Source organism: Cloeon dipterum, chromosome 2, assembly GCF_949628265.1.
Source record: "Cloeon dipterum chromosome 2, ieCloDipt1.1, whole genome shotgun sequence".
NCBI lineage: Eukaryota > Metazoa > Arthropoda > Insecta > Ephemeroptera > Baetidae > Cloeon > Cloeon dipterum.
The window spans coordinates 35,895,873-35,919,230 of NC_088787.1; the positions used below are offsets into that span (position 1 = coordinate 35,895,873).

General features: G+C 40.5%; 4 protein-coding genes across 4 annotated transcripts in view; 3 read left to right on the forward strand and 1 right to left on the reverse strand.

Annotated features, from left to right (window-relative positions):
* LOC135935978 (uncharacterized) overlaps positions 1-23,358 on the forward strand; it is a 192,761-nt gene that overhangs the window by 120,998 nt on the left and 48,405 nt on the right. The gene's annotated exons all lie outside the window — the stretch shown is intronic.
* On the reverse strand, positions 2,183-5,030 carry LOC135935788 (protein yellow-like). Its single transcript, XM_065478345.1, has 4 exons — positions 4,686-5,030; positions 3,872-4,447; positions 3,279-3,420; positions 2,183-2,705 (listed from the first exon to the last, which is right to left on the reverse strand). The coding sequence occupies exons 1-4, from the start codon at positions 5,028-5,030 to the stop codon at positions 2,473-2,475; spliced, it is 1,296 nt and encodes a 431-aa protein (XP_065334417.1). The 3' UTR covers positions 2,183-2,472.
* On the forward strand, positions 8,538-11,750 carry LOC135936203 (uncharacterized). Its single transcript, XM_065478945.1, has 10 exons — positions 8,538-8,667; positions 8,722-8,772; positions 8,824-8,890; positions 8,946-9,049; positions 9,167-9,820; positions 10,283-10,342; positions 10,407-10,443; positions 10,504-10,568; positions 10,626-10,731; positions 10,790-11,750. The coding sequence occupies exons 1-10, from the start codon at positions 8,641-8,643 to the stop codon at positions 11,008-11,010; spliced, it is 1,392 nt and encodes a 463-aa protein (XP_065335017.1). The 5' UTR covers positions 8,538-8,640; the 3' UTR covers positions 11,011-11,750.
* LOC135935793 (uncharacterized) lies at positions 12,892-16,109 on the forward strand. Its single transcript, XM_065478351.1, has 4 exons — positions 12,892-13,600; positions 13,664-14,083; positions 14,862-15,179; positions 15,675-16,109. Exons 1-4 carry the CDS (start codon positions 12,902-12,904, stop codon positions 16,107-16,109), a joined length of 1,872 nt encoding a protein of 623 aa, XP_065334423.1. The 5' UTR covers positions 12,892-12,901.

Sequence of the window (23,358 nt, forward strand, 5' to 3'; positions counted from 1 at the left end):
TTTGCAATTTATATAATTTTCGAGAGTACGTGAATTGCGCAAATTACAACAATTGCCTATTAATTGTGAGTATAGAGCACGTGCTTCTCTTTGCAGGTTAATAACGGCTTCCCAAATAAAAAATTAAAACAAACAAGGCATTTATTTTTGCTACTTACATGTATGTCCCACGAAGGGAATGGAGTGAGCTTCGGGGACGCAGAGGACGTGCTGCTCGTTGGCAAAAACACCAGAGTCACCGGTATGTCATCATATATCTGAAGGCTGAGGAAGATCCTTGTTCCGTGCACAGCCATGTAATGAGGAAAAATGTTCCTTGGTTTGAAAGTTCCACTTTCCAAGGCCTTTGTATTGTTCGCCACGGACGGCCACTTAAAGTCCATTTCATTCCACTTGAAAACTTGAGTGAAGTTGGCGGCGGTGGCCACGGATGAAAGGCCGAGCAAGAAAATGACGCACACGAACGGATTCATGCTTCCGGCCACTTCCAAGTGTTCACAAAAAGCACAAACACAAAGAAAAACGCAACTTCAAGAAAATTCGTTACGGAGCGACGATCTAACGAGACGCACAACTATAGAGAGTCGAATGGAAATGGATCGAATACACACCCGGCCTTTTTACATGAAACAACCCGGAACTTTTTTAATTTTATAATACATATAAAACAATTTTCAATTTAAGGAAAAGAATAGTCAGGGTAAATGCATTAAAAAATATAGAGAAATGTACGCCACGCAAATCAATATTATTTTAAAGGACAGGGCTTCACGGGCGGCTTGCTTCACCCAAGAGACGTTTTTGATCCTTAAGGCGCCTCTCGCCCTTACCGTCGAGACAATTGCGCTGCACGCGTTTTTGCTTCGCTAATATATGGTTAGTTGACAGAGAGTTTTTAAATTGTTAGTTTTAGGTATTTTTGGATTTAAATTGTATTTTAATTTATTTAAGTGTCAATTTCTGGATTTTTCTAGTGGTCATTATGGCTTAAATTCGTTCCCGTTTCATTTTTGGTGCCATTTTGCATCAATCATGTTGAAAAAACCTGAAAAGTCCCGAACGGATGTTAACAATTTAAAAATAATGTTGCTTTCAAATGCTCATCAAATATTTCGCGTGCTTTATCAAAAGAAACGCGCATGCGGATTGACACAAAAGCATCGAAATATCCTGCAAAAGCCTCAATTTCTTGTTCGAACTAAATTTTTACTCATATGGTTTATGTGGATGAATGTTTTTGGAAGTCTCTCCAGGCATCTCCTAAATCACCCTAAATTCTCCATACAAAGCAGAACTGCTTCCGAAAAATTTAAAAATTATTTACTGCTGAGAAAGATCGATGAAAACAGCGAAATTCACTTTCAACCCCCCGACATGGAGGCATAAACATAAAAGAAAATGAAAATTTACCGACAAAACACTGAAACTAGATTCTAATAATTAAATTTGAACCTCAATTCAGGGAGCTTTTGAATCCTTATTATAGCGGCCAGGCTTCTGTTGTTGGCCTCATTTATTCATATATAACAAAATAAATCCTGTTCACGAAATGTGGTCTTTTTTTCACTCTGCGTAGAAAATACTGAGCTCGTGCATCACTCGAATCTCCGCAATTCTCCTTTTTTTAATCTCTTCTCGCTGCCGCACGCGCCGATCCAGAGCCAAGCTGTGGCCGGCCCGCGTTTTTTCTCCCTTTTAGCCGATTTGAATTTGATTCAATTGCTCGCGCACTTCTCACTGAAAAATCGGAGCAAAAAACCAAATCATTCCATGTCATTGTCCCAAAGTAAATATTTCAGGGCTTATCAAAGTATTTCCAAAATAACAGCTGCTATGAAGAAGGAAAGCAAGATAAATTTATCGCTGCGTGCTTAATTTCTTATCACCGCATGGCTTTATTTCCTTCATACCGATTAACAGCAAGCTAAAAATTAGGGTACAGAGTTAAGAAAATAAAAATCGTCGACTCTTACACTGTCTTTAACTGACATTTTCAACTTTTGATTTTCAAAATTAGCTTCGTTTCCTGTATTTCTTTTAGTAATTCCTTAATTATGTATAAAAATATAGCAATAGTTTATTCATGAGAAATCAACAAGGAATGACTGAACATAAAACACTTTTTTTAGAAATAACTAGATTTTTTATTTATTTCCTAAATATTTAATACAAATAGAGTTAAATAATTTATTTCCAAAGAACCGAGTATGCCGTTGATGCTCATGGCAGGAATTTCAGGTATTGCGCAGACTCGGAAGCAGTCTTGGTGTCCTGGAAGTTGCCGGTGCAACGTTATCGTACAAAGGTTCCGGTTCAGCAGGGTCGACGTCGTCGTACTGATCGACTGGAGCTCGAGGCGCCTCCCCAAATTTCTCGAAAGCCCTCTGCCTCGCACGCATCGCTTTCCCTCTTCTCGCCGATCGCGGGCTGAGAAAAATCGGTGGCTCGTAGAGACCAGGAGAAGGGGGCGTGTCAGCAACCTGGTCGTATATGACTTCTTCCTCGTACTGCGGCACTTTCCGCGGGGCCGACGTCATCGGCGTGGTTGTCAGCGATAACGGGCATTTCCTGGACCTCGTTGGTGTTTGGCGGAATGGAGTTGTTCCTCCTCTGTCTCAGGATGAGCCAAAGAATGATCAAACCCGACAGGATCACGGTAAATACGTTGGAGCAGATCAGAATGATGTTGAACAGTTGACATTGTTCTGCAATAGTAACAGGTCTTTAGGTCTTTAGAGAAATGGTGATTGAGAAAGCGGTGATTGGAATGGCTAGCCTTATGAAATAAGATTAATGGACACGAGGTCATTTATTCTAGCATGGAGATATTCCAAAACGGTCAATTATTCAAATTGAAATAGTTAACAAATTTTTAGCGAAAATGGGTTGTGAACAGTTTCTGCTATGCACTGAATGGAAATTTTGAATAATTAATTTGTAAAAATCTCAACAACATTGGGGTATATCAAATATTTTATAGAAATACCTATTTATTTTTTTTATATCTTGTTACAAAAGGGAAAATTTAGGGGTGGATGTTAATTCCTAAGATGTTTTCTTAAAACCAAGAGCTCTAAATTGACGGATAGAAATAAAAAAATTGTAATGCTCTCGCCCAGGCTGCGGCGAGTCCTTTTGAATAAACGTCGTCGGTTTTTAGCAACAAACTCGTTACAAAAGGAGCTCTTTGCCCGGTTTTAAATACGACAAAGTTAGATTTTTTCATTCTGTCTGATATTAAAAAGTTGTCAAGGAAGCTGTGTTCAGAGGAGACTTACCTGGCGAAGTCTTGAAGGATTTTTCACCCACAGCAGCCTCCAATAGCCTTGGCTTATTACAATAATCAAACAGCATTATCAAAAGAATTCCATCATGGTCCAAGGCAAAAGTAAACGGAACACAATTATTCGGTCCCGCGACCTAAAACCAAGCAATGCACCAACTCAATGATTAGAATTTAATGAAAACGGTAAAATTTATTATTTAAAATGCAGCTGCGGGTTTAATTTTTGATAGTATTTGAAAAATTCCACTTCACGTGAGCTAGAAAAAAAATTTATATGTTTAAATGTGACTATCAATAGTTTATTTCATGCGGTGCCAATCGTCACACGATTATATTTCATGGTTTTCACTTCCTGGCTCTACAAGCAGATGAATAATTTCCGCCTCCCTCTATTTTTTTTTAAATTAAGCGGCATTCGTGGCCCATCTACCTCTGCTTTCGACAAGCTTTCTCCCAGTCTCACATATTCTCGGAAACATTAGAGTTGATAAAAAAAATAATGAGGATCCGAAAAACCCCTTTCGCAAAATTATAGATTAAAATTTTCTGTCCTTAAACGATACATATTTTAAATTGGTGACTCACCTCATGAAAATGCTGCTCCTCAAATGGCTGGGAAGTTTTCCAAGATTGTATGAAATTCTTCCTCCGAAAGGTGGCATACATGGTCCCGTGATTGTCCATCCGCATTCTGTATGGTTCTGCAGTCCAATTTCCGATTAGTTTCGGATTTGAAGTTCGATTTCCGTTGCGGAGTTCGGCAACGGAAATTGAAAACAGTTCAGTGGAGCTCAATTGGCCAAGGTAGAGCTGTCTCGGTTCTTCATCCTTCGGGGACAGGGCAATGGAATAGGCCTTGATTCCTGGCGTGTGCACAGTCCATGATTGGTTTCTTTCCAAACTATACACGACAATGTGTTGTCCACCAAACTGGGAGATGTAGGCCAAGGTTCCGTTGGGTGTTTCATCAAGCGCCAAGTCACGTATCCAGTCGCGAGAACCAAATCGGTGAATTAGTTCGGTGTGATCATTATCGGACAGGTCAATGGTCCATATTTTGCCATTGCAGTCGTCACTACCGTAATCGAGCACCCACAGCCTTCCAACGGCATCTACTTGCACCCCTCTTGCTTCTTCAATTTTATTGCAATCTCCAAATTTCTGGAAAAAGAGAAATTGATTGGCTCTTTTAAAACCGAGTCCAGGATTTCAACGTTTTCTTATTTCTACAACTAAAATTTAAATTTGTGTCCTAACTTACGACTTGCCGAGAATTCGTGAAGTGCGCAAATTGCAAAAATAAGCCTAATTGTGAGCACATCATAGGCTTGCTTTGCAGATAAATGGCAACCTCCCCCCCCCCCCATTGCATCGAATAGCATTTATTTTTGTTACTTACATGCATGACCAACGAAGGAAATGGAGTGAGATTCGGGGACGCAGAGAACGCGCCATTCGTCGGGAAAGAGAACAGAGTCGCCGGAATGCCTGTAGATTTTCCAAGGCTGATGAAGATCCTTGTTCCGTAGACCGCCATGTAACGAGCTTCAATATCCTGTGGTTTGAAAGTTTGATATTCCAAGTCCTGCTTCATGCATGACTCCATTGACAAATCATAGACCGATTCATCATAGGACGAATCTTCGGTCGAATCTTCGGTATCACCATCACCGGACGATTCATAGGCCTGAGTGAAGGTGTCGGCGGTTGCCAGCAAGAAAATGGCGACGAAAAACGGAGTCATGCTTCCAGCCTCTTTTAGGCGTCCACAACAGGAACGAAAACAAATTAAACGCAAGCGTTATTTCGAGAAAATTCGGAACGGAGAAACCATCGAACGAGACGCACTACAAGAGAGTAGAATAATATGGCGTTGGACCGGACACACGCACCCGGCTTTTTTATGCAAAACAACCCGGAACCTTATTTAATCTGAAAAATAATCAGTAGGTTTTGCAATTCGGTAGTCGCAGCAAGAGCTACGTGCATTAACAAAATTAGAGTAACGTGAATCTCGCGAAAAGTTGATCTGGAACAAATCTCATGGTGCGTTACCCTGAAAAAGGGTAAGTCAGATAAAAATACTCGGCAATACCTTTCATTTAAGATGTCATAACTTGAATCTATCAATCTGTCGAATTACTGCACAGTTAAAACAGTAAATCACCCTCTACGTTTTGGACAAGACCATTAAATCTGTCAAAAATCACAAGTTTTTTTTTAAATTTCAATAAGCGAATAATACTGAGCAAAAAACAATTATTCTGAGTAGCATTTAATTATCTCGAAAAAAAAATATTCACAATATATAAGTGATGATGGCGTTTTTTCGATTTTAAGACCGAAATCTATCCTACAATTTTTGAAATAAATGAATGTCAGGGTTTTACCTGACGATGTTACAATCAATAAAATTATGTATCGATATTTGAGAACGTAAGTTTTTGGGCATCCACAGGGGAGAGCAGAGGGAGAAACTCAGGTATAAATACAGGCCTCTCTCACACTATTCGCTCTCCCGCTTCCCCGGATTGTATGAGGGGTTGTAAAACATGCTTCCAACTTAAAATCCAGAGATAAGATAACTTTGAATTAAAGACCGTCTTTGACGATGTTCCTTAGCACACCTATCGATTTTCGAGGGTCGAATTAGGTAAATTGGAAGTTTTAACCAATCAAAAAGTTCAGCGCGACGTGCGAACCTATTTTCCCGCAAAAACAATATGAACATATTTGCACGAACTGCGCATGCGTGAGAGCTGGTTTGAGCATTTGCAGAGAGACCGCCTGTGCGAATGACTGTCTTTTTCTTTGTCAGATCCATCCAGCTCTTACGCATGCGCAGTTCTCGCCTATATACGTCCATATTGCTTTGGTGGGGAAAAGGTTATTTGTTGCGCTGCACTTTTTGGTGGGAAAAAATCCACTACGTACCTAATTCGACCCTCAGGAATCGATTGGTTGTGCTAAGAAACTTCGTCAAAGACGGTCTTTAATGGAAATAAAATAAAGCAAACTTAGCAAACCGGCTCTTTTAAACTTTTCAGACAACATTTGATTAAAAATTGGCTGAAGATAAGTAAAATTCTTGCAAAAATTATTGAAAATTTTGAACTTTTTAATCTAGAACAAAAGTTATACAAATGCATTTTATTTCCGGGCAGGATGCTTGCTTTGCGTCAGAAATCCGATAAGAAACTAAAGTCAGGCCAACCGCACAACCGCAGAACAAAATTGAAAAATTCAATCGCTCGATTGGAACTCGTTATCTTGCACGTAAAGGATATAGCGGTCTGGGCGTTTGACGCAGGCTGACCGATTGGAAAACGCTTTTCAACACGAGTAACCGACCGCAGAAACTCAGCCGTTCGAGCCGCACCCTAGGGAAGTAATCGAACCGAAATTCAGAAAAGAAATTTCTAGTAAAAAGCTCTCGATCTCTTCTATCTTTTACAGATTCAGATAGTTTTTATTTTCTTTAAGTCAATATTTACATTGGTGACTTATTAAAATACGTCAAACTAAACCTAATTACAGCTAATAGTTTGACATATACATATCGTTATCATAAAGCAAAATCACAGATATAATAATCGGCAAGGTCGTAAAATTAATATTGCATCACTATTCTCTTTATAGTATTTATAAATAATTGGTCATCCTGTATACATTTGATTTCAGTCGGCAGGGCGTTGAATAATCTAAGGATCATGACTGTTGGGCTTTGGGTCGACATATGTAAAGAACATGGCGCAACATAGAGATCATAAGGGCTAGTAATGTGTTTGACTGCGTTACGTGTAGCGGGGCCGATATATGGCTTTTCCCGCGCTAACATGAATTTCGATCTATTTTTGACTAGATATTTCATACATTCCAGGATGTACAATGAATAGACAGTCATGATTTCAAATTTTTGGAAGAATGGGCGACATGAGTCGAGGGCACAATTTTTCCTCCAATACCTAACACCGGCCATTGCTCTTACAACTCTTTTTTGCGCAATAAAAACTTGTTTTAAATGAGGCGACCCTCCCCATATAATTATTGAATACATGATGTGGCTCCTGAACATAAGCGAAATACACCTGTCTTAACACACTTGGGGTTACTTTTTATCTCGTAGGATAGTAAACATATAAGTCACGCTTCTTAGTTTATTAATGACTGATTCACACTGTTCGCTCCAACCTCCAACTTAAAGTATCGGAGATCATAACACCTAAAAGTTTGCCTTTTTTAACCGCATCGATAGTCAGGTCATCTATTTGGATTTCAGGATACACAAGATTTTTCGCTTGGGGAACATTTAGTATCATTTCCTGGACTACCTTTTATGGCTCCGAGAGAATAAAGATATGATAAAACTTTTCTGCTATGATTTGATATCCTTAAATTCTACCCGCGGGAGTCAACTTATTACCCGTAAGAAAGTGACAACATTTTTCGTTTTTCCATATATTTACGAAGGCACAATTGAAGGGGTCTCATTTCATTTTTTGTTTTAATTTCTTTAATTATGCTGCTCTGAAATTAAGCATTTTATTCCGAAAACAGAGAAAGGAAAAGTGCCAAGCGGTAGAGGACTAGTCAACCTCTTAATGGTGTTTCTCAAAGTCTGATCGTGGCGCCATCTTCTGGTTGATATCTTAAATATATAATGGCTTATCCCAGCTTAAAGCTCGTTCTGGATTCTTTTAAAAAGCACAACGAGGAAGCTGATTGATTGTGAGCGCGCGTATTCACTGCTGAATTCCCTCTAATAGTCAGAGTCACCGAGTTGTACATATGGAGGTGGAGAGAGATGACGTTTTTTCTTGAGAATACAATAAATCGATTCTATTTTATAAATTCTTTAAAATACCGTCAGAACGGAAAAAGGTATTTTGACTAGTGGTCAACGTTTAAATTAACCTGCTAGATGTTTGTTATACATATAACGAAATCCCCAAGAAAGGGATAACCTCCCCCGGAAAATCCCATTCCGAACCCGGGGTCGAATGGTCGTTTTCGAGTATTTTCATCCATACCGAAGAGAGCGGGCGCCAGGGGCCTATAGTTGAACCAAATAATAATATTTAATCAATTTTTGAGTTTGATGAACTAAAATTTAACTGGGAAATGGCTAGTCATTTAATTTTCCCCGCTTTTCCACTGTCTGTTCGAAATTATTGTGAAAGTGACTGACGCACAGCCTGATGAAATAGTTTCGCATCAGCAGTTTCAGTTCCGGCGCAGCTGTCGACAGACAGGGACAATGCCAGCCAGCGCAAGCTTCCTGATCGATCGAAACTATTGGCAGTAAGTGCGCACTAACTGGCACTGGAAATACTGTTCAATGCAGTTGAAATGAAATGGTAAGAGGTGCAGCAATCACACAGGTACCCACGTTTGAAAATATTGCTACTAGTTTATTTATTTGAACTTAAAACCAGCTAGCTATAATGCTGACTGTCTTTTTTGTCGTGATTATGCTACTCCAAATGGTTTGATTTTAATTTTATTCCTCTATCGAAATTTTTATAATAATTTGTTAGCAAGTGGACTCGAAAATAATTAAAGTAATTTCACCAAGGAGAGACAATCCAGTGCATCTGCAGCTAAGTAACTGGTTTTCGAGTTTGTTGTCTCGATTTTAAAATTACCATGACTAAAAAAGATAGAAAACCGGCACTGAAAGTAGTGATCCGAAGACAAACCATCATTAGGTGCTGCGGCCACTCCAAATGTCTGCCTTCAAAGAACAACACAAGCAGATCAAAGGTTAAATAAGATTTATTGCTCTTTTATATGCTAGTTACAAACATTGTCTATGAAGTTAAGGCGGAAGTCCATAATAAATTATGATGAATTTGCAATGACTCTCATAAACGTTTTCAGTCCAAATTAACAACAGACGCCCTACTGAAGAGCACACCCGATAAATCCTCATTTGAGATTTTCACAACAACAACCATGATCGGGAAGACAACTGTTGAAGAAGACTACCAAGAGCCAGCTGCCCCGGGAGAAGCGACCACCACGACGCCTGAAACCTACGCTGACGACCCAGCAGCCCCTCTTTCGCCAGAATCAACAGCCGCACAGCCAGAGGAAGACACTGCTTTACCCCTGACAACAACTACACCACCACCACCACCTCCTGATGTAGCAATTCCTCTGACGACCACACCTCCTATTTTAGCAACAACAGCAATGCCTGTACCTATCACGACAGGTTTAATGGCAGCACCGTTGACGACAGGAGCGCCGTCACCGACAACAACTACCTTGGTGAACAACAACCCTGTAACGAATGCACCACCTGAACCACCACCACCAAACCCCACGACAACAGCTGCAGGAGCAGCTGCAGCAGACACTACATCATCTGCACCAGCGGCAGCAACTACGTCAACTTCGGCAGAAGCAGCAACAACTTTAATGCCCGCTGCGGCAACCGCGATAACAACGTCTGCAGCAGCTGCAACAACAACAACAACAACAGGAGCACCAAGTACAACAATACCTGCTGATATTTCTGGAACAACCACAGTAAAAATGATTTTTCAATAATTTATATACATAGTTAATTGATGCATGAAAATGTTTACATTATAAAAGAAAGTCTTTGACGAAGTTTCTGAGCACACCAATCGATTCTTGAGGGTCGAATTAGGTACAGTGGACTTTTTTCCGAGCAAAAAGTCCAGCGCGACGTGTGAACGAATTTTCCCGCCAAAACAATATGAACGTCTTTGCGAGAAATGCGCATGCATCAGAGCTGGTTTGAGAGACTACTTATACGAATGAATTCTTTGACACATCCAGCCAGCTCTGACGCATGCGCACTTCTCGCATTCATATTTTTTGGCGGGAAAAAAGTTCTCACGTCACGCTAGCGACATTTTGGTCGGAAAAATATCCATTTTACTTAATTCGACCTTCAAGAATCGATTGGTGTGCTCAGAAACTTTGCCAAAGACGGTATTTAATTATTTTGATGTACATTCATAGCCACCATGCAATAGAAGTATGGATAGATCGTGCCGGCCCCAACCAACGTGCACTGTCAGCGTGAGAAATTCATGAAGTAGTCATCCTATTTATTTTTATATCATAATATTTTTTACACACCTAGAGTTTATCTGTGTCATCTCTAAATTTGTGGGGATCTAGTTAAGTGGCACACTGATGGCTCTTTGAATAAAAGTTCTTAACATTTAATATTTGGACAGATTCTGACGGTGAAATTGTGAAAACCAAAAATGGCAAAAAATATTTTATCGGGTTGGATGAAAGCGTAAAGTTTCAGCGCTCATCCGAAAATTTTCAATAAAATTGTACCGTTTTGTCCCAGTCAATTTCATACGACGCTGCCGCCTTGATTTGCTGCAAGCTGAACATGAGCATGGCTGAATTCACCACTCAAGAAAGCTGGGATAATTTCTACGCCTTCGCGAAAGGTGAATAATTTTAATAGTAATTTAATAATACTCTCCAAAAACCTGAATTCGATCTCAGTCCAAACGTTTTCGAGCTGGAACTTTTTCGGACAAACCACGGACAACGGCAACAAAACGGACACGTGGTGCAAATCGGGCACTTTGGTTCCGGACGGAATCATTCCTGAGAGGCTGTACAACCTGACCTGCGGAACCAAGAGCCTGGCCATCCTCACTCCGGGCGGAAATCGGTCTTACACCGCTCCGACCTCAAAAATCCACCGCTACTTTTGCGAGTAGTCTTTTATGAATGAATTTTAAAACTAAAATGATCAGGCCAGATTTTCAATAGAGTAGAAAAATCGGCAGGTTTGCGTAAAATTTGTTGTTATGGAGCTCGTGAATTTTGATATGTGCGAGGATGTGACGCAAACTGCCAATGACGTAGAAGAGTAAAAATTTATTCCTAGAATTTGAACAGGATGCGCGTGCAGCCGGCGAGGCTCAATATCAGACCAACTCTGCAGGGACTCGCCATCAGTGGAAAATTCAATAATTTATTACGCTGCGATTGAACTGAATAATTTTTAAATTTCATGAGATTTGCGGTATAATTTAATTCAGTTTCAAATAAATTTATAGCACCTATAAATACCGTGATTTTACCAGCGGGGACCAGATTGGTTCGCACTGCGCAGATCCAAGATGGCGTCTGATTGTGGGAAACAAAAAGCTCTATTTGGACACAAGCAATGCAAAAGTCATTATTGACGAAAACTTGCTTCTTTTCGCGCATTTTCACGTGACAATTTTTTCGCGCCATTCTCCACCGGACGCGTCTGCACGAATCTAGCCTCCGCTGAATTTTACTAAATTAAACGCACGGCTCTTAAAATCTGGATGAAAAATGCTTGGAGATCTGGAAAGTATGCAATCTGCTGGGCGTGAATGTGACGCAGGTTAAAATTTAAACGATATCGGTCTTTCAATTGAACGTTAGAATTAAAATTCCTAAACATGTGTATTGCATGAAAAAATATAAAAAACAAGACTATAAATATGTGTTTTGTTTTCTCTAAATACTGTTTGATTTACCTTTGTGATGAGGGCCCGGCAAAAAATCAAAACAACTCATAAAAACACTACGCACAATATGTTGAATGGAGTAAATTTATCAAAAACACGTGAGACTATAAGCAATAACAACTTATTAATGTCAAAAAGCCACAATCAGTCTGTTCAAACAAGTTGCGCGACGAGGTGGTTTCAAATTAATTTCCTATTTGTGGATCTTTTGTCACGTGCGCATCCAAATTCTTTCTGACCAATTGGTTGAGTGGTAAGTTAAGACTTTTCGACACATAGTTACCATAAAAACAATTAGATCTACTTTTGCAAGTAAAAGAAATTTGCACTTTGAAACTGTTAATTTTATAAAATGCCAATATCAATCCTCTGGAATATTTAATTATTTGAAATAGTATAATTTAGAATTTTTCACTTATTAGATTATTCCAGCATTTTATTTTCTCCTTGCTTCAAAATTGAGTGAAGCTTATTGGGATTTGAAATTTCGCACGGGCAGAAGCTGTCTCTTGAGAAAAAAAGGGATCTTCTGCATCTGGTGCCCCAAAACATTATCATTGACGAATTTTTAAATTAAAAAATCAATCATTTTGAGCATATATCATTATAAAATACGTACAAAGAGAGGTTAATTTGCTGGAATGCCTATAAAGACTTCAAAATAAAATGAAAGCGTCAACAATCTGTTATTAGTTTTCACCCTGTATTTTTTTAAGAAAAAATTTGTTGACGAAATTTGTTAGAAAAATGTAATCATTAAGGACCGTCTTTGACAAAGTTTCTGAGCACACCAATCGATTCCTCAGGGTCGAATTAGGTAAAGTGGATAATTTTTCCATACAACATTTTTCCCGCCAAAACAATATGAACCTATTTGCGAGAACTGCGCATGCGTCAGTGCTGGTTTGAGCACTTGCAGAGAGACCGCATGTACGAATGACTTCTTTGTCAAATCCAGAAAGCTCTGACGCATGCGCACTTCTCACCTGCGGGTTAATTTTGTTTTGGCTGGAAAATGTTCGTTGGTCAGAAACTTCATCAAAGATGGTCTTTTAAGTTAACCTGATTCTTAATTAATTATTGTTTACAGTTTTTCAGTTCAATCATGACTGTAGCAAGAACAGTGTGCGTTCTGTGGTGTCTGTTGTACCTGTCAGGGTCAGCTCAGGGCTCGGAGAAGGTAATGTTCTTCGAGGAGCAGGGTAAGGTGCTGGTGTCGGCGGCGGTGTGGCGGGTGAAGGTCCCGGTCAACCTGACGCACTTCCAAGCCAGCGTTCACGTGATGGAGGAGCTGGTGGACGGTTTCTTCGCCGAGTGGGATTCGACCTTGAACCAGACCCTGGGCCTGAGAGCTTGGCTGATCGGACAGCAGGAGGCACTCGGGAAGCGCTTGCAGATGCTGGCGGACACGGTGGACGACGTGATCAACTCGTTTGATGACTTATCAGGGTCAAGGCGGAAAAAAAGGAGCCTGGATAGCTTTGTGGGCTCGTTTCTCAGTTTTTTCGGCTTCGCGATGAAAACACAGTTGCGGGAAACTAGCGTCCAAATTGACGATATCTCCATCAGGGCCGACAGGATCATACATAAGATCAACGATCAGATCTCCTTCCTCAACCTGGTGAAAAATCAGGCCGAGACCGACGAAGAAGCCCTCCTAGACCGGATCCAATTTTTCGGCACACTCAAGCAAACAGTTGATGCATTCCACGAAAAATCGAAGCTTGTGGCTGATAAGCTTATCAACCTCGACCACGATTTTGACCACACTTCCAGGGCATTCCTCGGTATCAACGCAATCCAGGTCAGTATCCTCCATCAAAAAGGTATCCACCCTGACCTCAAAAGCGTCTTGTTTTGTTTTCAGGCTGTTTTGTATCAGGTAGAGTGGCAGGTATCGAGCCTGAAGCGGGCCATCATGTACGCCAGGGCAGGAAAACTTGACCCATTCTTCCTGCCGCGGGAAAATGCCACCGAAATCCTGCGCAAGGTGCAACCGGATGGCAACGTCGACCTAAGCACCCTCTACAGCCAGGCCAAGGTGACCGAAATCGAGGTCAAACGGCCGGAAATGTTGATGCTGATGGTCGCCTTCCCCGGTCTTGACGAGGACAGATTTTTCACCGTCTACCGGCCAGTGCCCCTGCCAGCGCCCGTCAAAGAGGGCCTCTACATCGAGGTGAAACCTGAGGCCGAGCTTATCGCCGTCGACGCCAGTATGACCAAATACTTTTACCTCTCGCATGCACAATATGACGCCTGCATCGCTTCTCCAGGGCAAATTAAAGTAAAATTAACCTTATCCGATTTTTAGAAATTCCTTTTTTATTTTTTGTTAAACGCCATCTTTTGACAAAGTTTCTGAGCATACCAATCGATTCCTGAGGATCGAATTAGGCAAAGTGGATATTTTTCCGACCAAAAAGTGTAGCGCAACGTGTGAACCTTTTTTTCCCGCCAAAACAATATGAACCGAAATGCGAGAGGTGCGCATGCGTGAGAGCTGGCTGGACCTGACAAAGAAGTCATTCGAACAGACGGTCTATCTGCAAGTGCTCAAACCAGCTCTCACGCGTGCGCAGTTCGTGCAAATACGTTAATATTGTTTTGGCGGGAAAAAAAGTTCGCACGTAACGTTACACTTTTTGGTCGGAAAAATATCCACTTTACCTAATTCGACCCTCGACAATCGATTGGTGTGCTCAGAATCTTCGTCAAAGACAGTCTTTTAATTAAAATTAGTCAGAATAAGTAATTTTAAATTTCCAATAAAAACGTTATTTATTCCATTCAAATAAAAGTCGTTCAAATCGCGAAATTTGGTCGAACGTTCGCCCCGCCCACTTAGTATCCCTCCGCACCTGCCCGGAGTGAAATTAGCTCTAGGAGATTTCTACCACACATGGGAGCTAACTTCACTCAGATCAGCTGACTCATGCACGCGATATGCAAAGGGATATACATAAAGTGGGTGTGGCGAACGATCAGCCAAATTTCCGTGACACAAACGATTTTCATTTTCGAATACATATAAATTAATTTACTAAATCAAACTTTTTCTCCAGTTGTGTTATCCAATCGACGTAGTGCACGACCAGAGCGAGCCGAGCTGCCTGCACCGGCTGCTGGCGAACAAGTTGTTTGACTTTGAGCACCTGTGCGACGTTGTCAGGTTGAAGCACTTCTCGCCACGCGTTTTCCGGCCCTCGCTGGACCCCTACTTCATCTACGCGGTAGCAAACGAAACGCAGCTCAACATCGACTGCACCGCCAACCCCGCCGCAGCCGCAACAATTCCGCCATCGGTCCTCGGAACAGGCACCCTCCACGTCCCTAAGGGCTGCACCGTCATCCTCCACTCATTTTTCCTCGTAGGGGCCCAGGTAAAGACGATTAATCAAACTTAAAAAGGTTTTCCCCTAAATTCATAACTTAAAAAGTTTTTTTTATAAAAGACCATCTTTGACGACATTTCTGAGCACACCAATCGATTCCTGAGGGTCGAATTAGGTATAATGGATATTTTTCCGACCAAAAAGTCCAGCGTGACGTGCGAACCTATTTCCCCGCCAAAACAATATGAACGTATCTGCGAGAATTGCGCGTGCGTCAGAGCTGGTTTGAGCACTTGCAGAGACTGTATGTACGACTGACTTCTTTGGCAGATCCAGCTAGCTCTCACGCATGCGCACTTCTCGTTTATAGCTTCATATCGTTTTGGCGGGAAAAAGGTTCGCACGTCGCACTGGACTTTTTGGCCGGAAAAATATCCACTTTACCTTAATTTGACCCTGCAGAATCGATTGGTGTGCTCAGAAACATCGTCAAAGACGGTCTTTAAAAATCAGTACTGAATTTTTTTCTAATTTCCCTTTCAGAACAATCGACACCTCAGCATTTCAGAAGATCAGGGTTTCCGTCTGCAGGAGTTGGCCCTGAATGAAACAGAGTTTCCGGCGCACCTTCCGTCCAAGCGGCCATTCCAGCTGGAAAAGCTGGAAGTAGTGAACAGCAGTCTGTTTGAGGAGCATCTAAATCTGACAGAGCAGCGGTTAAGTCACGATTTGAACGTGCGTGCTCTGAACGAGATCGACGGTCTTGAGGAGCAGTCCTGGAGCCAGGTCAACTTCTTTTACGACCATCTCACCCAGTGGCTCGTAGCCGGCATCCCCCTCCTTGGCCTGCTGTACCTTCTCTGGCGAAGGGGGAAAAGGCGATCGGTAGATTTATATTCACATCAAGTGGCAGTGGCCAATATCGTGAAAAAAACCGACATTTATATAGTGAGCAACGACCTCCCTACCAAATTGTAAAGCAAAATTACATTATAAAATTTTTTATTGAAATTAAAATATGTACTACTACAGGAATTGGTTCTGGATTTGAAGCAGAATTTTAGAATAAATAAAACTCTAAAGAAGACATGCGAATAAGTACATTTCAGCCGTTTCACCAAGTAAAAATGGACAGCTTTTTAAATGCGCAGCAGCGGGGGCCAGATTCATGCGACACGCAGTTATGGCGTCCGGTGGAGTATGGCGCAGAAAATGGTCACGTGAAAATGCTCGAAAAGAAGCAAGTTTTCGTCAATATTGTGACGTATAATTAGCATTACTCTTAACTAATTGTGTCTTTTGGATCGTAAAAACAAACTCTTGACACTCGTACTGCTATCGAAAGAGAGCTTTTTGCTTCCCACATTCAGACGCCATCTTGGATCTGCGCAGTGCGAACCAATTTTATCGCACATCTGGCTCCCGCTGATGCGCAGAACATCTAAAATTAAATTACAGGTCAAACTTATGTTTATTTTAAATATTAAGTCATCACAAAAGCGGAGCGTTTGAGGAATATGAAAAAATGGGGTAGTTATCAAAGCCTTGGTCAAGGGTGCGGGGCAAGTATTAGCCTTAACAACCACCACCGCCACCGCAGTCTGAACAACCGCCACCGCCACCGCCACCGCCGTCTGACCAACCGCCACCACCGGAACCATGGAATCCCGTGTGCCCCAGCACTTCCATTGCGTAATAAGTTGATAAATGATTCAGGCCAGAGCTATTTTCCACGGCACCTGCGTTGCGCTGCTCGTTGGAATCATGCTCACAATGCTGTTTTGCCAGGAATATGCAGAGGCAGATCAAGCAGAATAAGGATGATAAGAAGGTGACGACTATGACGAATAATAATAAAAGAGTAGACTCTTCTGTGTGCCCTTTTTCAGTACAACTTCCGCCTTTAATACATAAAATGCAGTTAGTTGTAAAATTGGAGACATCAGGAAATGAAGAAAAAATAAATATTTTTAATATCTTTACGGTTGAAAGAATTTCTGGAAATAGCTATTTCGTCGGAGAAAATTACCTGCAGCCATTAGTAGCCTGAAACTTGGCTTAATCGCTGTTTTATTAAGCTCAGTCATCCAAAAGGTTCCCGATGAGTCCAAGGCGAAAGTAAAGGGCCAATTCGTGTTCAGTTCTCCAACCTAAAAAGTGTAAGACTGTTGTAACCAACTCTTCAATTTAAAAAGATGAGCAATAGACGAATCACAATAAATTCCTATTTAAATTTCGGTGTCTTACCTCATGAATACGCTGCTGCTCCTCAAATGGCTGGGAAGAATTCCACGAGATTAAGAAATTCATCCCCGAAAAGGCAGCATACATGGTTCCGTTGTTGTCCATCAGCATTCTATACGGATTAGTTGCAGTCCACTTTCCGATTAGTTTCGGATTTGCAGTTCGAGTTTCGTTGCGAAGTTCGGCAACGGAAATGAAATACAGTTCAGTGGAATTCCATTCGCCAAGGTAGAGCTGTCTCGGTTCCACCTCACAATCAGAGGACAGGGCAATAGAATAGGCCATTATTCCTGGCGTTTCAACCTTCCAAGATTCATTTTTCTCTAAACTAAATACAACTATGTGTTGTTCACGCCACCACGAGATGTAGGCCAAGGTTCCGTTTGGTGTTTCGTCAAGCACAAAGTCGTGCAAAGAGCCGTGAAAAGAAAAATAGTGAATAAGTTTGGTGGGATGGTTACTGTGGTGCGGATCCAAGATCCATAGTTTGGCTCCGCAACTGGAGCTACCGTTGTCCAGCACCCACAGCCTTCCAACGGAGTCCACTTGCAGCCCCTTTGCAGCCTGGATTTTATTGCAGCGTCCTGTTCCCTGCAAATAGGATAATAGGAATACTGTTGCCTCTAGAGTGCTTATAGGGATAGTGAGCAGAGCCAGCGGACTCTCACCAATACGCAGTTGTCCTGCGCACTGCCGCTTCCCATGTTAAAATGAGCGCATGCGGTTGGCGCCACAACTAAACTTATGAAACCGCCGCGGAGTTCTTGGTGTCAATCGAACGGGCACGAGTTGTTTTATTTTTTTGACATAACTCGGAACCGAGTCTGAAAACAAAAGCGCTTTCGAGAATTCCGCCGCGGAAATCTGCCTATAGTTCCTATATCGCTGCAAGCTCTGACAGCGACGATCGCACTCCAGCGCCAGCGGCTGTCGATGAAGCACGCATCACCATGGCAACCAGACAGCAAGTGACGTCACCGAGCGATCTCATTGGTCAGCTCTAAGGCACAGCTGCTTGGGAAAGGAACTTGTGCTTGAGATTCAACTAATGAGATCGCTCGATGACGTCACTTGTTGTCTGGTTGCCATGGTGGTGCGTGCTTCGCCGACAGCCGCTGGCGCTGGCGTGTGATCGTCGCTGTCAGAGCGAGCAGCAATATGGGCAGATTTCCACGGCGGAATTCTCGAAAGCGCTTTTGTTTTCAGACTCGGTTCCGAGTTATGTTATAAAACAATTCGTACCCGTACGATTGACACCAAGAGCTCCGCGGGTGGCTTCATGAATTTAGCAGTAGCGCCAATCGCGTGAGCTCATTTTATCATGGGAAGAGATAGGGAAGTGGTAATGCGCAGACCACATGCGCATTGGTCAGCGTCAGCCGCTCTCTTCTTACTATTTAAGCACTCTACTGTTACTTATTTATAATGAATCTTAACTCAAATTTGAAGTGTAAAAAACGGAAATTACTTTGCAAGTATATATTCACTGTCGTTATTTAATTCTCATCACCATGGAAGAAAATTACAATATTTTATGGAAATTCTGACCACATAAATACAAGGAATTTCAAAATATTTTGATAAACGGAACTGAAAATTCCATCTTGTTTTCATGAAAATGGAGAAAAACATGAACAGTGACATAAATAAGCGACTATTTTTGCTGGGTTCATTTGATTTCATATTACTTAAAATAACTTACATGAACGCTCGAAGGGAATGGAATGATCGCGAGCTCCGGGGACGCTGAGGATTCGCCGCTCGGCCTCGAAAAATACACCAGACTCACCGGAATTCCATCAGTTTTATTAAGGCTGAGGAAGATCCTTTCTCCGTGAACAGCCATATATTGAGGAGAAAGATTCTCTGGTATTAATTTTCCAAGTTTGAAGCCCACCGTCCTGAGCCACCGTAACGGCCACACGTAGTCCAATCCATTGGGCCACTCGGAGACTTGAGTGATGTTGGTGGCGGATGCCGATGAAAGGTGAAGCAACACGATGACAAAGAAGAATCGATTCATGACTTGGTTGAACGTCATCAAAGTAATAAAAAGTAAAAGCTATAGAGAGAAAACAGAAAATAAATCGTATAAATTCAAATTCCAAAGAGAAACATGAATAATTCTTTCCTAGATGAATTCAACCATATAAATAAAAAGTGGCTAAAAACGAACCTGCTCGATCGCTGGGTAAAAACGGAGAGGAGACACAACTTCAGCAATGTAGATCAAAGATCACAATTAAAAAGTTGTAAAGGATTTGAATACGCAGGTGACAAAAGATCCGCAAACTTAAACTAAAATTTGAAACCATGCACCAGCACGTCGTGCAACTTGTTTGAGTATACTGACTGTGGCGTATCACCTTTTATTTTTGACATGAAGTTGTTTTGTTTCACGTTTTTTCGATAAATTGATTTCTTTCAATATTATTATGCTTATAATGTTTTTATAAGTGAATCAATTTATTTAAACACAAGTTATATGTACAAGAGATTTTATAATAATAATTTTTTGTCAGTCAGTGAAGCAGCATAAACATTTTAATGTTTTTCTTTTTAGTCACAATTGCGGAACAAACATTATTAATTTTGATTAACAAAACACAACTTGTTTCTTTACATTTTTTAAATGCGAAACATAGTAAAAAATATTTGTACTATCAAGTTTCTTACAAACTCATTGTGCATTGTCCAAAACGTGTTTTTTTACTGGAAATAATAAGAACTGAACTTGTTTTGAAGAAAGATTAAAACCTCATATATACTATCACTCCTGCGCGAGTGAGAACTGTGAGTGCAAATTCTGTGTTGAACCAATTTACTTCTTACATTATTTCAATAACTGTGATATGGAAAATTTGGCCCCAGAAGAAAACGATCAGTGAACGGTTATATATTTATAATTATTCATCTTTGTCTGCTGTACACCCTCAGTATGTAATACAAGATTTCATTCATTTTTCACAATGAAATTGGCGGCACATTCTCGCCAAGCAGATCGCACACTTTCCAGATTTTCAGGCATATTTTATTCAACCAGAAAGAGTTGCACGTTTAATTTAGCAAAATCACGATATTTTACGGTGATAATTTTATTTGAAGTGAATTCCTCGCGTCGAAGCCCTCCCGCCGGCGAGCTCCGGCCGCCGCCCAAAACGCGTTTCCAGCTTCTCGTTCTCGATTTTTGGCAGCTTCCGCCGATGATTATCTGTTTGAGAATGATGATCAGCAGGCACATATTAATTAACCAAAGGACCGATTTTGCATCTCGTTTTGCAGAGTCAGAGTCATTTTGAACAGGAATTCATACAACCGGTCAGACATAAGTGCACACTGTAACTAAATAATCTCAATTTGACATGGATAAAGCATGTCAACGACATTTGACAAGGTTTATCCTTGTCACGACAAGGATTAAACTAGTCAATGACCTGATGACAAGTTTTACCCTTGTCATGACAAGGATAAAACTAGTCAAAGTTCTGTGACATGTTTTAAACGTGTTGCGATGAGAGGTTTTAACCATGTCAAAGTTTCCTGATCAAATTGACATGGTTAAAACGTGTCAAAAACGTGATGACAGGTTTAAAACGTGTTGCGATGAGAGGTTTTATCCATGTCAAATTATCCTACTCAAAATGACATGCATAAAACTTGTCAACGGTCGTTGACATGTTTAAACAGTGTTACGATGAGAGGTTTTAACCATGTCAAAATTTCCTGGTCAAATTGACAAGGTTAAAACTTGTCAAAAACATGATGACATGTTTGAAACGTGTTGCAACGAGAGGTTTTATCCATGTCAAATTATCCTACTCAAAATGACAAGTTTAAAACTTGTCAAAACGCGATGACATGGATAAGACTTGTTTCAACGACACGTTTTATCCATGTCAAAATTTCCTGCTCAAAATGACATGCATAAAACTTGTCAATGATATGACGCGGTTTAAACTTGTCAAAATGACATGTTCTATCCTGCTTCTAAAGCTTTTCTTTAATTAAAAATGATTAATTTAATTGATTGGATTGCTCAGAACTAATGAAGAAATTGGGGAAAGGAAATCAACTCTGTAACTACACATGACTCAACTTGTGGCACTATAGGGTTAGCGGGCTAGCAATCCAATTTAGAAAAGCATAGGATGAATAGGAGGCAAAAGCATCACTGGCGCTACCCGCACAGAAAATTATATTCCAAAAATATCCGGATTAATCATGGGCTATTCGATTTTTATCCGAAAAGATTAATCCAAAAAAATAATCCAAGATTATTCCACGATTATTCCAGGTTAGCCACAGAATGTTTAAAGTTCACCCTTAAAATTAATCATCAGGAATATCCCTAGAATATTCCTGGCAGTGAAAATTAAATAACCATGAATAAATATTCCAGGAATATTCTTTTGGATCATTCCAGGGTTAACCCAAAAAATTAATCTTATTAAATGTTCCAGAAATATTCTTTTGGATCATTCAAGGGTTAACCCAAAAAATTAACCTTATGAATATTCCAGGAATATTTATTCAAGATGCCCACTAGAATAATTAACTACTTCCCCATATTTTTCGAGCGGTTCTTAATTATTTAAAATTAAATACACGCATTCCACGTTTCTATAAATTATTCAAACTTGTACGCGCAAAAGAATTCTCGTAAATATTTATTTATAATTTTTTGATGTTTTACTTAATTAAAATATTACAACCAAACAATTTTTTATTATTCAACTAAAATTCATGAAGCCCCAGAGTCAAAAATTGAAATTTTGCTATAAATTCATTTTAATAAACTTAATTATTATCACTAAAGCCACATAAATTGTCCTGATTAAATTTAACGACAAACGGGCAGATTTTTAAATACAGATCTGGTCATGACGAAGGACAAAAAGGGTTAAAAGAACAATTTTAGTCTGCGCGCGGTAGCGGCGGCTGCACAAGCATGCACGCGCTTGCATGGAATGCCTTCTGCCTGCCTGTGTTATGGAGAGGGGGAGGGGGCGACGAGCAGCAGGACAGACAGGCAAGAACAAGCAGGCGACTTCCACTTCCACAATTCCTGCTTCGCTCTCTTCTCTACTTCTAGTCTAACGAAAGAGTCAAGCGAGTCGTCAACGGCCGTTCTAAGTTTAAGTTCAAAGTGTTTTAACGGACATCGGACATCGCTAGACGCCAAAAGTGATAGTGAAGGACAATCGGACAGCCGGCGGTTCGGACGGATTGCCTGGATCGGCTGGACAAGGACGCGTCGGACGCTTATTTGCCAACGGCTGCCGCGATCCTCAGTTTTGAGTTAGGCCTCAAGATAAACGATACCGGCGTGTTAGAAAATTTTGTACATGGAAAAATTTCAGTTTCTGCCGGACTTCATTGTCACATCTCGCCAGTTCTTATGAGAATCCAACATAAAAGTATTATGGGAGTCTTGCAGGAACTGGCGAGTTGTGTAGCCCGGCGGAAACTGTAATTTTTCCATAATTTTTCGTAATATGTATGTAATTGTTTGGATAAAAATAAATTATGCTATATTTTAAGTAATAAAGAATAAAGTTTTTGCTATTTAAATCAACAATCCTAAATAAAAGCAAAAAATAAAAATAAAATAATAAATAATATTCCAGGGTTATTCTCTATGAACAATCTAGGGTTAACTTTAAAAAATAATCCAGGGATAACTTATGTCACGCTTATAGTTGTTCAAAGAATAATCGAAAGGTTAACCAAAATATTGTTCCAAGAATAACCCAGGGTTAATCCAAGAGGCAGAAAATAATTCTTCTCCAAGGATATTCCTGGGTTATTCCAGGAATATTTTTTCTGATTAACCAAAAAGGTTAACCTTGAACAAGAAAAAGCGTGACATTAGTTAACTTTAGGACATAAAAAAGTCATTCCTGGCGGTTAATCTTTGGTGAAGATGGTATAGCCCAGGGTTAACTTTGGAACATATTTTTCTGTGCGGGTAGTATCGATAGAG